We start from the raw sequence: 15,090 nt of genomic DNA, 5'->3' as shown, positions 1-15,090 counted from the left end.
CCTATGGCTGGATAAGAGCTGCAACTGCACAGCCTCCTCTTTCCACAGACCCAACAGATTCAGTAACTCTGGTGTACTCCACACAAGTGCCACTTTGCTGCAGAAAGCTGACATGGTCAGCTGGGAAGATGCAATGGGAGCTGTCCACGCTGAGCAAACAGGAAGCGGAATTTCAAAAATTCACAGAGCTTTAAAGGGGGAGGGGCACATGCCTGTCTACCTGGGTGCAGGGCAGCGGAGTAGAAACTGCTCACCAGAGCAGTCATGAGGGGCACTGTGGGACACTTCCTGGAGATGACTTAGGGCGACATAAGAAAATGCAGTGTCTACACTGACACTGTGTTGCTCTAACTTTGTGCCGTCATCGAGATTGTTTTATTATGTCTGCGTAGCAGGAGAGTTAAATTGGCGGGAGGAGCACTGCAGTCACTTCTACCTGTTTTGTCAACAGTATGCTCTGCATTTTAATTTAATTTTAAATGAAGCTTCTTAAACATTTTAAAAACCTTATTTACTTTACATACAACAATAGTTTAGTTATATATTGTAGACTTACAGAAAGAGACCTTCTAAAAATGTTAAAATGTACGACTGGCACGCGAAACCTTAAATCAGAGTGACTAAATGAAGACTCGGCACACCACTTCTGAAAGGTTGCCGACCCCTGGACTACACCTTACTTAAGGAATCTTACTCAATTTCCAACAATTAAATTGTAAGTGCCGCTCCTGGAATTTACAAGCTTTACCATCTGTGCCAGTGGATAGTGATGTTTCCATGTTTCCACACAGAGATTATAAATACCATGAAGTGCATCTGTGGCTCTTCCAAATGCAGATGCCGTTCCTTCCTTCGAGGTACTGAAGAAGTAGAGACTTTCAGACTACACCTAGACATTCAAAATGACTTTTACATGAATAAAAAGATTCTATGCTCCAACTCATGAAAAGCAGAGTTATGAACCATTTCTCACTGAGGTCTGAAGAATGGAGGTATTTGAAGTTCCTAGATCAAGGTTCTGTATTAAGTAGGCTAAAAATATTAAACTTTTCAAAAAGTGAACACATAATTATGACTAAGTCCCAGTTTTTAACTGTCACGGAGTATTGGGGGACTCAGGGCCCTGCACCCCCGGCTTCCTGCGATTCACCATGACTCTCAGCCAGCCAGTAAAGCAGAAGGTTTATTTGGATGACAGGAATACAGTCCAAGACAGGTCTTGCAGGCACAGACAACAGGGACCCCCTCAGTTAGGTCCATCTTGGGGTCCCCGGGCATTCCAGCCCAGCCCCCCTTGGGAGGTCAGAGCCATCTCTGCCCCCCAGCCCTCTCTCCCTCTCTGCTTCCAGCACTCTCCTTTCAGCGACCCCTCCCACAGCCTTTGTTCAGTTTCCCGGGCTAAGGAGTCGCCTCCCCTTCAACCCCTTCCTGGGTTCTCATGTTACACACTCAGGTATGCGCCCTCGGGCAGATCCCATCCTGCAATGCAGACTATCCCAGCACACTCCCCTGTCAGCATTCACAGACCACCGTGAGAACAGGCCCAGTTCGTCACATCTCTCCCCCCTTCGAGACCGAACTGAGCAGGGTCACTTTAGCCAGTGACCTGGGGAAGTTCGAACCTACCCCCGTTCCCATGGATGCCCCCGCATCCCTCCCATTCCTTGGTGAGAATTACACCAGGCCCCTCCAGTTTCACGCCCCCCCTTAGGTCGGGGGTGCTTGATGGCACTCGCAGTTCGCATGTGGGAAGGTTTATGCGGCCTGCGCCCTTTTCCCACCCCCATACCTCTGGGGTTCCAACTGGGCTGTGGTCTTCTCCCAGCGCTCCAGTCTGGAGGTCTGTGCTTTGGGCTCTCTTGGTTCAGAGCCGCCCTTTTAACCTTGGCCACCCTCTGGAAAGGATCCTTTATGCTGGGCAAGGGTCCTAAAGCTGTTTTCCCCTTGTCCCAGGCCTTCCTCCCCCTCTGACAGGGGTCACAGGATCCGCAGTACTGTCGGACAGTAACAAAGACCCCAGGCCAGTAAAAGCTCCGTAGCAGCCTCTGCTGGGTACGCCAGGTTCCCTGGTGCCCTGCGAGGGGAATGTCATGGGCCCGGCACAGCAGCTGGCGGCGATACTTCTGGGGTACCACCAGCTGCCTCCTGATCCCCCCTGACTTCATTTCCCCTGGGGGAGCCCATTCTCGGTACAGGAACCCCTTCTCCCACAGGAACCTTTTCCGGCCACCTCGTCCCATGGTCTGTACCGCATTGAGGTCGGCTAGGTCCCTTATTTTCCGCAAGGAGGGATCTCTCTGCAACTCGGCCTGGAACTCAGCAGCTGGGACAGGGATGGCCACCTGCTCTTCCTCGCCCGCTGGGCCTGAAGCTGCAGCCTCCCTGAGCCGTGTCCCTGGGCGTTCCCTCCCCACCAGGTTAGGGTCCTGCGCCTCAGGCAAGGCACCCCCCCCAAGGCCAGGGCGCAGTGCCCCTCGTCGGCTCTGACTGCGGGTCACAACCAGTGCCTTTTGGGGGTTGCTTGGCCAGTTCTCCAGGTCCCCCCCCATCAATACCTCAGTGGGCAAATACGGGTGTACCCCCACATCCTTGGGGCCCTCCTTGGCCCCCCACTTCAGGTGTACCCTTGCCACGGGTACTTTGACTGGTGTTCCGCCCACCCCCGTCAGGGTCAGGTAGGTGTTGGGCACCACCTGATCTGGGGCCACCACCTCGGGCCGGGCCAGCGTCACCTCTGCGCCCGTATCCCAGTATCCATTGACCTTCCTCCCATCCACCTCCAGGGGAACAAGGTACTCTCTCCGGAGGGACAGCCCCGCGCCTACCATATAAACCAAAAACCCTGAGTCTGGAGCATCCAGCCCCCTAGAGGAGCTGGCCTGGAGCTCTCCTCCCTCCTTAGCAGGTGGTACTCTGCCAGCCCCTCTTCCCTGGGAATGCTGCCTTTCGCCGGGCTGGGTCTCTACCCAGTTAACCCTCTGTGGGTTCGGTCTGCTCAGTCTGTCCCTGAGCCTAGGGCACTGGGCCCGTATGTGGCCCTTTTGGCCACAGTGGTAGCAGCCCATGTCCCATGGGTCCCTTTGAGTAGGTCGGATGGTCCTGATGCCGGATGCTCCCCTCTGATGGGTTTTTTCTGTATTTTCCCATGGGGAGGTCCCATGGTGACTCTCTCTCTGCGTTGTGGTGGGACTGTTCCTTTGGGACTCCTCCCTTTTATCTCCTGACCGGCTCTTTACAAACTCATCAGCCAGCTGCCCGGCGTGTCGCGGGTTCTCTGGCTTTCTGTCCACCAACCACAGCCTCAGGTCGGATGGGCACCGGTCAAACAGTTGCTCCAGTACCAGCAGTTTAATCAGGTCCTCCTTCGTCTGGGCCCCACCAGCCCACTTGCTGGCGTATCTCTCCATGCGGGCGGCTAGTTGCAGATATGAGATCTCAGGGGTTTTATCTTGACTCCGGAACCTTTCCCGGTACATCTCAGGAGTCAGCCCAAACTCTCGTAGCAGGGCCCTTTTGAATAGTTCGTAGTCCCCTTTCTCTGCCTCTCCCAGTTGGCGGTACAATGCCACGGATTTGGGGTCCAGTAAGGGGGTAAGGACCCGGAGTCTGTCCGCGGGGTCCACACGGTGCAGCTCGCAGGCCGTCTCAAAGGCCTCCAGGAAGTCATCCATGTCCTCCCCCTCCTTGTATGGGGCCATGATGCACTTATCAAAGCTCCGTGCAGTCCTGGGTCCCCCCTCACTCACCGCAGCCGGGGGTTCGCTGCCCTTCAATCTCGCCAGTTCCAGGTCATGCTGACGCTGTCTCTCATTCTCCTGTCTCTGTCTCTCTTCATGCTGACGCTGTCTCTCATTCTCCTCCCGTTCACGCTGATGCTGTCTCTCTTTCTCCTCCCGTTCATGCTGTCTCTGTTGTTCACGATCCTCCAGCTCTCTCAGTTTTAGCTCTTTCTCCCATTCCAGCCAATTCCGCTCCCCGGATGCCGAACGCCGCCGGGAGGATCCTCTGCTGGCCGGTGGGCTTCGCCGGGGGGACCCCCTGCTGGCCGGGGGGTTCACGGCGCCTTCGGTATTTGCTGGGCTCCTCCCCACCCTTCTCCTAGGCATAGGAAGGAGGGGTCTCGGGAAGCCCTCAGCAGCCGGCTGACCACTCCCAGCTGGGACAGACACTGGTGCCTGCGCTGCATTTGCCAGGCTGCTTCCCTGAGACACAGGGATCAGTTCATTCGCGCGATCTTCCGCCTCCAGCTGGGCAATGAGCTGTTCTTTGGTGAGCCTCCCAATGCGCAGCCGCCTCTGCTTGCACAGCTCCACCAGGTCGCTCTTAAGCCGCTTGGCATACATCTTCCTGCTGGCCACTCACCGGCCTGTGTGCTCACAGCTCCCCACAGTTCCCAGGGGGCCCCCTAGTGTGCCAGCCCTTCTTGAGGTCACCACCTCTCTGCCAGGGTCGAGCTGCAGACTCCTCCGCCCCTGGGACCACTCGCTGCGATCCCCCCGGGGGACCCTGTTACTGCAAAAGTCCTTCTCGCTGGTCACACACTCCCAGGGGTAATAACCGTCTCTCTCTTACTCTTCAGCACGCCTGGTCCCCGTCAATCCCCCTTCGTTTTACTGCTCCCCAGTTACTTACTGCAGGAAGCGCCGTCCACGGGGTGCAGTAGATCCCGCCGCTGCCACCAGTTGTCACGGAGTATTGGGGGACTCAGGGCCCTGCACCCCCGGCTTCCTGCGATTCACCATGACTCTCAGCCAGCCAGTAAAGCAGAAGGTTTATTTGGATGACAGGAATACAGTCCAAGACAGGTCTTGCAGGCACAGACAACAGGGACCCCCTCAGTTAGGTCCATCTTGGGGTCCCCGGGCATTCCAGCCCAGCCCCCCTTGGGAGGTCAGAGCCATCTCTGCCCCCCAGCCCTCTCTCCCTCTCTGCTTCCAGCACTCTCCTTTCAGCGACCCCTCCCACAGCCTTTGTTCAGTTTCCCGGGCTAAGGAGTCGCCTCCCCTTCAACCCCTTCCTGGGTTCTCATGTTACACACTCAGGTATGCGCCCTCGGGCGCCCTCGGGCAGATCCCATCCTGCAATGCAGACTATCCCAGCACACTCCCCTGTCAGCATTCACAGACCACCGTGAGAACAGGCCCAGTTCGTCACATTAACTGCTGACCCTTCACAACTTGCCCATTTCTGCACTCTCATATCTTACTGTCTCCCCTCCTTGCGCCACCTCCGACTCACCACCAGCCTCCATTTGTCTACTTCTCCCCAACACCTTGACACGTTCTTCCATGCCTTGATGCCCTCTATAGGATACTAACCTTGGGTTCAACGCTTCGTTTGCTGTAACTGAACAGGAATTTATTAATATTTATACAGGGAAATGAATGTGTAAAGTACCAGCCGTTCATTATTAAGTATTGTGCAACTATTGTCCGTTTTGCTATTTATACTGCAGTAGCACCTATCGGCCTCACTCAGGGACCTGTTACATTAGGTGCTATACACACATTTAATTTAAAAACAAAAAATAGTCCCTGCCTCAAGAAGCTTAAAATCGTAAAACATGACAGGAGAGACAGTAAGTGAATTGAAAGGAAGGATTACCTAACAGTTAGGGTGCCGTCCTGGGACTCGGGAGAGCTAAGTGCAATTCCCTGCTCTGTGTCAGACTTCCTCGGTGGTCTTGAGCAGTCACTTGGTCTCTCTGTGCCTCAGTCCCCCTTCTGCAAAATGGGGATAACAGCGCTTCCCTACTTCACGGGGTGTATTGAGGATGAATGCATTAAGGATTGTGAGGCGCTCAGATACCATGGTGCTGGGGGTCAGATAAGCACCTAAGCTAGACAGATGCAAGTGGCAAAGAAGGAGACTAAAATAACAGTGAAAAGATCACATTTAGAATAAGCAGCAGAAGCCCGGCCACATCAACTGCCTAACCACATTGGATTCTAAACGACTGTGAAGACATATCGAGGCTGTAAGGGGAACCCCACACTTGGGACTTTTATCTACTCTAGTTCTATAGCTCCCAAAATATGTACTACTGGGAACAAACCTACTCTGATAGGGAGATGAAGTGATGATTTGTCTTTTCTATCTCCAATTTGTATAATTCTATACAATCACTTGGGCACACTGAGTATATGCTGAGAAATTGTTATGTTATGCAACTACCACACAGGAGTGTTTTGAGGACTACTTAAATGTGCACAGCACTGTACATTTTCAAAGTTCTGTAAGAGTGCCACATATTAATGAGCTGCTTATTTTAAACTTTCCTCCCCCAAGAAATCAGGGTATGCATTTTTAAATTCAAATAATCTAAAGTCTCTAGGTATTCATTGGAAATACCTTCCTTACCTTCCGAAAGATATATTCTGTATGTCAGTGACAATACACCTCTACCCCAATATAACGCTGTCGTCGGGAGCCAAAAAAATCTTGCCACGTTATATTGATCTTGCTTTGATCCACTGGAGCGCACCCCCCGCACCTTCCTCCCCGGAGCACTGTTTTACTGCGTTGTATCCGAATTTGTGTTATATTGGGTCGCGTTATATCGGGGTACAGTTGTATTACAAAATAGGGACAGAAAATCTCTCTAGACATTTCTGCTAGGAAAACTCGGCTTAAAAGGACGGATCCAGATTTCACTAAGGTCCTGGTTTTTATACCCATTTTTCCAGCTGACTTGACTGACGTATAGCTGATTCATATCTCAAACACCTTATCTGATTATAGTGGCCTTTGCTGGCACCAATGTAGCTAAGGTAAGCATCAGAGTTTCCAGTATAAAACATTTGTACAGGTTTATAACTTGGCTCTAAAAATTCTACTCCAAGGTACTGTGGGAGGTAGGGAGGGTCAGATGAGCTCATTATATTAAATTCTTTATGTGATACAATACTGAGGCACAATGGTACATGAAGGCAAGGGTCAGTTTTAACTCTGAATTACCTTGCTGTGACCTAAACGATATTTAGTTTTCTTGTTAATGTAATCAAAGACATTTCAGCTAACAGCTTTAATTTATCTGACTTCACAATTCAATTTAAAACATATAGGATCTCTATCTAAACAGGAATGGGAACAAAATATTTCTATTGATCATATTTATGTACACATTAAATCTAAAAAACCTTTCCCTCTGGAAGCCAATTTTAGCTAGTTTTCAAAAGACTCAGCTTTAAGGGGATGGGATGTTCCACGCCGTTGGAAAATACAATGCTGCCATTTGAAGAAAGAGGATTAAATCAAGAACAGGGCTGAACAAAAGAGCTGCAGGTGTTTGTCTTTTACCAAAGGATGAACTTATAGGAACCCAGATAGAAAATAGAGCTTTACAGATTACTTAAAAGTCTGTTCTTTAAATCAACATGTATTTCTGGTCACCTGTATTGTATTTCCTCTAGGCCACAGATGTATATAACACAGCTGTTTGCTACAGCACAGCAACATTAAATATAAAAACTTGCTATTAAAGGGCAGAGGGTAATGGCATTAGTGTGGGCGACCCATGCTCAGGTAGTGATCAACTATTAACTCCACTTCAAGTAGGCTGAAAATATGCAAGTGTAGCCAGCGCGGTTTTTAGATAAAATTGTCAGCTTTATGGATATTTATAGTATGTGTCCAGTCTTGCAGAACTCCATCTTCCTCCATCTCATTTGTAATATAAACGGCTTTTAGCCCCCATTAATACATTGTGTTACTGGAATACTTCTCACACTCTGTATAAGCAAGGCAGCAGATCAATATCTGGCTACACTGAGGAAACGAACCATTACCGCGGAATCCTGTTAAAAGCACACTTAGAGGAATAAACTTGATGCATAACCATAGCTCCATTCGATCTGAATAAATATTTAGGTTTGTGCATATTTTTAAAGTGGCTTTTTGACTCAAATCCTATTTTTAAAAGGCCATTATAACAAGGGAAACACTAACAAGTAACCTAAAACTAAATCCATTTCACTTCAATCTCTTACCATCTCTGCTACTTACCCAAACTATGTGTTTGGGGAAAAAGGCTCCTCTCCCCCCCCCCCCCCCCCATTCCCCAGAGGAGCCACTTTACTCCTGTAATTCCTACAGTGAAATCATAGCACTGAATTTGTGACAGCTATTTCCATCATATGGGGGGGGTGGGGGGGTCACAAGCATAGGTCTGTAACCTCACTGAAGGATCAAGCAGAAGGAGAAGCAAAAAGGAGGAAGATGTTTATTAATACTCAACAGCAACGCACTGAAATCAGAAAGATACCAGCCACATACATTGATTTTTTGAATTTTTTTTTTTTTTTTTAAATTTTCTCCACTATGAAAGTCTCCATATAAAAGGCTCACTTCTGAACATGGTCAATTTTTATTTATTTATATTTTGCATGTATAAAATGCACACTTCCATATGTATCTGAGTACTTAGTAAAAAACTTATGAAAATCTACCTCAGACACAACCTACATAATCTTTTCCCTACTGCACCTTCCCAGGCCACCACCTAGGACCAAAAAGGATGTTGTGCCCTGTAGGACAACCAACCTGGGCTGTGAGACAGACATTAACTGCAAAGTTGAGGTCCCTCTACTGAAATAACCTGCCTCCTGCCCAGTTATGTTTAAATTAAGAAAACATTAGCGTCAGTGTCCTAGCTGACTTTTGGTACTGTAAAGGACTATGGAAAAAGAGATGGTTTCTCAGACAGCCAGGGTCCAAGCCCCAGAGAACCCTTTTGGAATATCAGAAATTTACAAAGGTGCATTTGATATGTTAAAGACCACTGCTTTGGTTTAATAGGACCCGATCTCCATTGCCTCTTGAGCGTTCAAGCAATCTTAACTCCACTGAAATCAACAGAAGTTAAGAGTACGATATACCTTGAAGGATCCGGTGCTCAGTTAATACTCATAAGATAGTGAGACACGACTGGAAAGACCAAAGACCATCAATAACCCCACTCAAATCTGTTATAAAATTGATCTTGTGAGATTAAGTTTATTCTGTTTTTTATTTTCTCCCATCCACTACAAGTGACTTGTCTCTTTGTCTGTTTGTTTCTATTGGGCTCACAGTACCATAGATCCTTTCAACACCACCCTTAATCATTTTCACAACTCTAGTTGCCACGACAACAGGATGCAGCTTATCTGTGCTGTTTTCATTTTTCCAGTTTTCGTTGCCATAACAACGCAATCATTCTGGCTTCCTACAAAAACAGCAACTTTAACTCCATCTTCTCAAGGACACTGGAATCTCCCATGAAGATACATGGGCAAGGATTAGCTTTACACACACAATTTTAAAATAAGAAGATTCTTTTGAAGGGAATTTTACACTCATCGAAGTGAGAGGCTGACAGCACCTGCAAGAGCCCAGCTGCCGAGACATCAAAAGCTTTGCCTTTAATAATAGCTCCAGTAATATAGCATTAGGCCACTTCTGAGCAGGGACTCCCAATAGTGTCAGCTTGTGTCAAACTACAGGATTGTTATGTGATGTGAGCAAATGTCCACACTTGTTTCACCCAATCAAATCTGAATTAGGCTCTAGATGCGAGTCTCATGTGTATTAACCCACTGGCCTTCCCATTATTAACACCACCGTACAGCCTTACATGTGAAGACTCATTTTAATTCTGTAATTTGAGCTGTTGCTGCAGATTTCTTTTCAGACTCCAATCCATTCCCCCTTATGGCAATTCTGTTTTGAACTTTCCTTCATAAGAAGTGTAAATTCCTAAGATTTAGGAAGAAAAGGTGATGCACACAGAACATACACATATAACAAACACAAATATATGACTATGCAAGGTATTCGCTTACACAGCACTGTAACTTAATAGGACCTTTACATGTACTTTACTAATGAGACAAGCACAAGTGTCTGGCACAATCCCTCACAAGAGATGAGAAACAGGAATACAGTCCAACCTGCTTTAGCCATGCTTGGTATCCAGAAGATGTAAGTTGGAATCCATCTTTGGGCATGTGTATTCGGGGCTAGGAGAGAATAAACATAAAAGAGACCTCCTTTTACATTTGGACCTGGCTAATCTAATCTAATTTCTGGACAATTTTAAGCAATGTAAATGTTTTTAGCCACACATGCAGTTTCAGTCCCCAGATAAGCTCCTGCTAAAAAATCACTATTCTAGCATCAGCTTCCCTGAGGGCTTGATACTTTTCCTCATTAGCAATGAAAACCAACATTTTCCACTATTTTCCGTTATGGCCTTGCGCATACTGGCGCTTCTCTTAAAATCCCCCCCAAATTACCACAAGTGCAGCTCTAATGGCAGGCGTACTAGCATAGACCAGCCGGTGGCACGTTTACCACTGGGCAGTGGCAAAATGCCAGCAGCTAGTCTATACTAGTGCTTCCACCATTGTCCCCCCACACACACCCCGAGTGGAGCTGCTCCAGCCATAGCACAATGGTCAGAGATTTCAAAAACACCAGTGTACAGACAGCCTCAGCGTGGCTGGTGGTGGTGATGGTAAATATTAGCACCGAACAAGTTACATTTATAACACAATCCCTCCCCACCACATTTCATACACAATTATTGTTTCCTCCCCTGTCGAGTCTAGGAAAACACAGCCATTAGGTTGGTCCCAGTATACTATAGATGGACATGGCAAGTTTTTTGTATTTTTGCCAGCTATAAACAGGCTGTCATAGCATTATTTTGCAACCCAAAGGAACCTTTACAATCTAATGGACTCAACAGTGCCTCCCAACGTGGGAGTTGTTTAGAAATTGACAAAACGGTATCTTACATAAATTGTTTCTGCCTTGAGTGTAGATTATTATATACACAGAATGGGTGAAGCAGAAAATGAAGTCACAGTGGACCAATAAACCTTTAACGAAATAGGGAGGAGGTGGCTATCCTTGTTTTTATTTCAGACCCTACGGAGTAGGACATACACAGCTCCAGTTCTACCGCGGAACAGAAGCCTGAACATTAGCAGTTCAAAAGAGATTTACTAATACTAAGTTTCTTTTGCTCACCACCTCTGGTAGAAATTAAACACCTCTCAAAAGCAGTAGAGACACTAACCCCAGTGTCCTGTCAAACACAAGTTTTAATAACCAAGACTGTGCTGGTGAGCTACTGCCAAGTATCGATCGTAGGCAAATGTGGCAGCTGAGTGTCTGCTTTAGCAATATTTAATGCACTACGTGGATAGCAGAAACACGACATGCTTTAGTGCAGTGGCTCTTATCCTTTCCAGACAATTGTCCCCCTTTCAGGAGTGTGATTTGTCTTACGTACGCCAAGTTTCACCTCACTTAAAAAACGACTTGCTTACAAAATCCGACATAAAAATACAGAAGTGTCACAGCGCACAATTACTGACAAATTGCTGACTTTCTCATTTTTACCCAAATCATTTCGAATATAAATATTTTACTTACATTTCAGTGTATAGTATATAGAGCAGTGTAAACAAGTCATTGTCTGGATGAATTTTAGCGTGTACTGACTTCGCTAGTGCTTTTTCTGTAGCCTGTTGTAAATCCAGGCAAATATCCAGATGAGTTGATGTCCCCCCGGCAAGACTTCTGTGTCCCCCCCGGGGTATGCGTACCCCTGCTTGAGAACCCCTGCATCAGTGGACTGAGAGCCCGGGTGGGAGCAGGGTGCCCCTGAGTCCTAACTCCAGCTCTGCCACTAGCTTGACAGGTGGTTAGCTTGTCTCTGTAAAATGAAGAGAATACTGATTGAACCCATCTCACAGGGCTGTTACAATTAGCTGATGTTTCTATACACATAGCTATTTACCTATTCAATGGTTGGTTTCAGAGTAGCAACCGCATTAGTCTGTATCCGCAAAAAGAACAGGAGGACTTGTGGCACCTTAGAGACTAACACATTTATTTGAGCATAAGCTTTTGTGGGCTACATGCATTGTGGGATGCATCCAAAGAAGTGGGCTGTAGCCCACGAAAGCTTATGTTCAAATAAATGTGTTAGTCTCTAAGGCGCCACAAGTCCTCCTGTTCTTTTTACCTATTCAATGTAAGTGCCAAGTATCAAGAAGGAAGCACTGTACAGCAGGGGTTCTCAACCTTTTTCTTTCTGAGCCCCCCCGCATGCTATAAAACCTCCACGGCCCACCTGTGTCACAACAACCAATTTTTTGCATATAAAAGCCAGGGCCAGTGTTAGGGGATAGCAAATAAGCCAATTGCTGAGGGCCCCATGCCACAGGGAGCCCCATGCAGCTAAGTTACTCAGGCATCAGCTTCAGCCCCGGGGGGCGGGGCTCAGGGCCTTGGGCTTCAGCCCCATGCAGTGAGGCTTTGGCTTTCTGCCCTGGGCCCCAGTGAGTTGGATGCTGGCCCTGCTTGATGGACTCCCAGAAAGCTGCTTGCGGTGGGGGCCTCAGACCCGTGGTCAGGGCCGGTGCAAGGAAGTTTCGCGCCCTAGGCGAAACTTCCACCTTGCGACCCCCCCCACAACCCTGCGGCAGCTCCCCACCCCCGGCCCTGAGGTGCCCCATCCGTGGCAGCTCCCCCACACCGGGAGCCGTTCGGCAGCTCCCCACCCCAGCTCACCTCTGCTCCGCCTCCTCCCCGAGCACGCAGCCCCTGCTCTAATTCTCCTCCCCTCCCAGGCTTGCAGCGCCAAACAGCTGATTAGCGTTGCAAGCCTGGGAGGCGGGAGAAGTAGAGCGGCGACCGTGCACTCCGGGAGGGGGCGTAGGAATGCTGTAAAAAACATTGGGGGCACCACTTTTTGGCTCCCCCAAATCTTGGCACCCTAGGCAACCACCTAGTTTGCCTTAATGGTAGCACCGGCCCTGCCCGTGGTTGAACCACTGCTGTACAGGACCACAGTTTGTTTGACAAGTACTGCAGTCACTTTTTCCTTTAAAGAATCAAAAAAATCTCATAATGAAGCCAAAATAATGATCTTATGACTGAGGCACAGTGCTGAGAGTCAGGCTTGGATACCAGTCCAGACTTACCACCGACTACCAGTGAGAACGTGGGCAAATGGCTTCACTTCTCTCTATACTTCAGTCACCTCAGCTGTAAAAGGGGGATAATACTAACCTACCTCACAGGAGTGGCATGCTACTTCATGTTTATAAAGCACACCAGGATGGGGCAATTTAAATAACCGATTTACATTTATTATTTAAACCACTTGGATTAAAAAAAAAACTCAGACTTAGGCTTTCTTTGTAAAACTAATTTGAAAATTCACACAATTGAAACTTTGATTAAAATATATAATGAACTAAATTAAAAATGCTGTTCTCAAAATGCTGCTTCTGGTAGAGTGTCTTATTGGAATTCTATAAAACTGTTATAAGCAAAACAAAAAACAAAAAAAAACACCCTGAAAATTAAAGGCCTAATCCTGCAAACACTGAGGCCTGATCTACACTGCATATCTACATCGGCATAACTACGTCGCTCAGTAGTGTGAAAAATCCACTGACCTAACCCCCCGCCATGTAGACAGCGCAATGTCGGTGGGAGAGCTTCTCCTAGTCACATAGCTACCGCCTCTCGCAGAGGTGAATGAACTACACCGACAGGAGAAGCTCTCCCGTCGGTGTAGGCGAATCTTCTCCAAAGCGCTGGGGCTGTACCGCTGTTTGTGAAGACAAGCCCTTACTCAGGCATTTAACTTTATTTACATAGCAGTCTTACTGATTTCAGTGGGACTACTCATGCTTAACTTAAGCATGTGCACAAGTGTCTGCAGCACCAAGCTAAAATTTTATTTTTGTTAAAAACATCTCATAGTAGCATAAAAGCTTTGTCACCTCACAATAAAGTCACCTCAGATGTTAATAAAAGGTTATTTAGACTTCCAGAGGATTAACAAAGTTACTGTAAATTTGTTTATGAACACAGGCCAATTTTACAAAAATAGAAACCTAAACTTCAGTTCCTAGCCCATATTTGGCACCAGAGCATTTAAGTGACTTAGGCCTAGTGTACATAGCTTTTATAACAGTGTAACTCATTTGGGTAGGGGTGTGATCTTCTACCAGAGTAGTTATACTGGTACAACTCCTACTGTGGATACTGTGCTCAAGGTGCCTCCTGCCAATATGGCTTTTTCCTCTTCCTTATATGGGAATAAGCTATGCCAGTAAAAGCCACCTTTATACTGGTATAACTGCATCCACACTAGGGGCTCTGTACCACTTTAACTAAACTGGTGCAACTAGTGTTCCTAAAGGCTTGTCTACACTCAAGTCCTGTTAACTTCAAAGTGCAAATTCTGGTGGAAGGGTATAGTTAGGTCAAAGCATTTCAGCTCTGACTTGTGGAAATTTAATATATTTGGGAGGAGGTGTTAAATAAAAATAAATAAAATATATTAATGGAGATATCCTATCTCCTAGAACTGGAAGGGACCTTGAAAGGTCATCGAGTCCAGCCCCCTGCCTTCACTAGTAGGACCAAGTACTGGTTTTGCCCCAGATCCCTAAGTGGCCCTCTCAAGGATTGAACTCACAACCCTGGGTTTAACAGGCCAATGCTCAAACCACTGAGCTATCCCTAAAATAAAGGATGGGCTATTTGTTTATCAATTTTGTGTTTGAGTTGTCACAGTAAAGATGAGAATGAGGCCCCAAATTTAGCATGTTCAGCATAAAGGAGCAGTTTAAGTAGGAAGGCCTAGAAAACAGCAATTCTGAAAGACCTATGACCGATAATAGAACTACAGCTCCAAGTGAGAGATGTGAGGTTGGCACTTCTGGAAAAAAGGCAACTTATTTAGTTGCTTAAGTATGGGCTGAGGCCTTGTCTACAAGACACAGCTGCACCACTTCAACTAAAATCACCTTTCAAATTAATTATCACTCAAATCTTTCAGATTTACTGTTTTTCAATTATTTTGCAATTCGATCAGAAAAGCAATCAATTGGCTTGGCAAGATCTATTCCTTTTCTTTTTATAAATATATACTACTTATTTCTCATGGTTTCATTATTCTCCACTACTGAGTTATCTTAATATTTGCTCCATTATTGTACATGTGACAGAAGTTAGTCTTATCGGGGTGGTACCTGCCAAAATCATTTCTCTCTTTCTTTGATGACTGGTGCTACTTTT

The 15,090-nt window shown here is 47.0% G+C and overlaps 1 protein-coding gene across 16 annotated transcripts in view; it reads right to left on the bottom strand.

Moving 5' to 3' along the window:
* Positions 1-15,090, bottom strand: part of BTRC (beta-transducin repeat containing E3 ubiquitin protein ligase) — a 165,712-nt gene that overhangs the window by 128,672 nt on the left and 21,950 nt on the right. For 8 of the 16 annotated variants that reach the window (XR_008445598.1, XM_054033511.1, XM_054033514.1 and 5 more), the window contains one exon: positions 9,930-9,998. The exons of 5 other annotated variants lie outside the window; for them this stretch is intronic. Coding sequence is in view for 10 of the 11 variants with exons in the window: in XM_054033511.1 (XP_053889486.1) it covers positions 9,930-9,998 (69 nt within the window). In the remaining variant the exon portion in view is untranslated. Of the gene's footprint in view, positions 1-9,929; positions 9,999-11,421; positions 11,705-15,090 lie in introns of all 16 variants that reach the window. 3 more of the 16 variants (XM_054033516.1, XM_054033523.1, XM_054033518.1) reach the window with 1 other exon arrangement.

Source organism: Malaclemys terrapin, chromosome 7 (assembly GCF_027887155.1).
Source record: "Malaclemys terrapin pileata isolate rMalTer1 chromosome 7, rMalTer1.hap1, whole genome shotgun sequence".
Taxonomy (NCBI): Eukaryota; Metazoa; Chordata; order Testudines; family Emydidae; genus Malaclemys; species Malaclemys terrapin.
The sequence above is the reverse complement of the archived record's forward strand: the minus strand, read 5'-3'. Positions and strand labels throughout refer to the sequence as shown.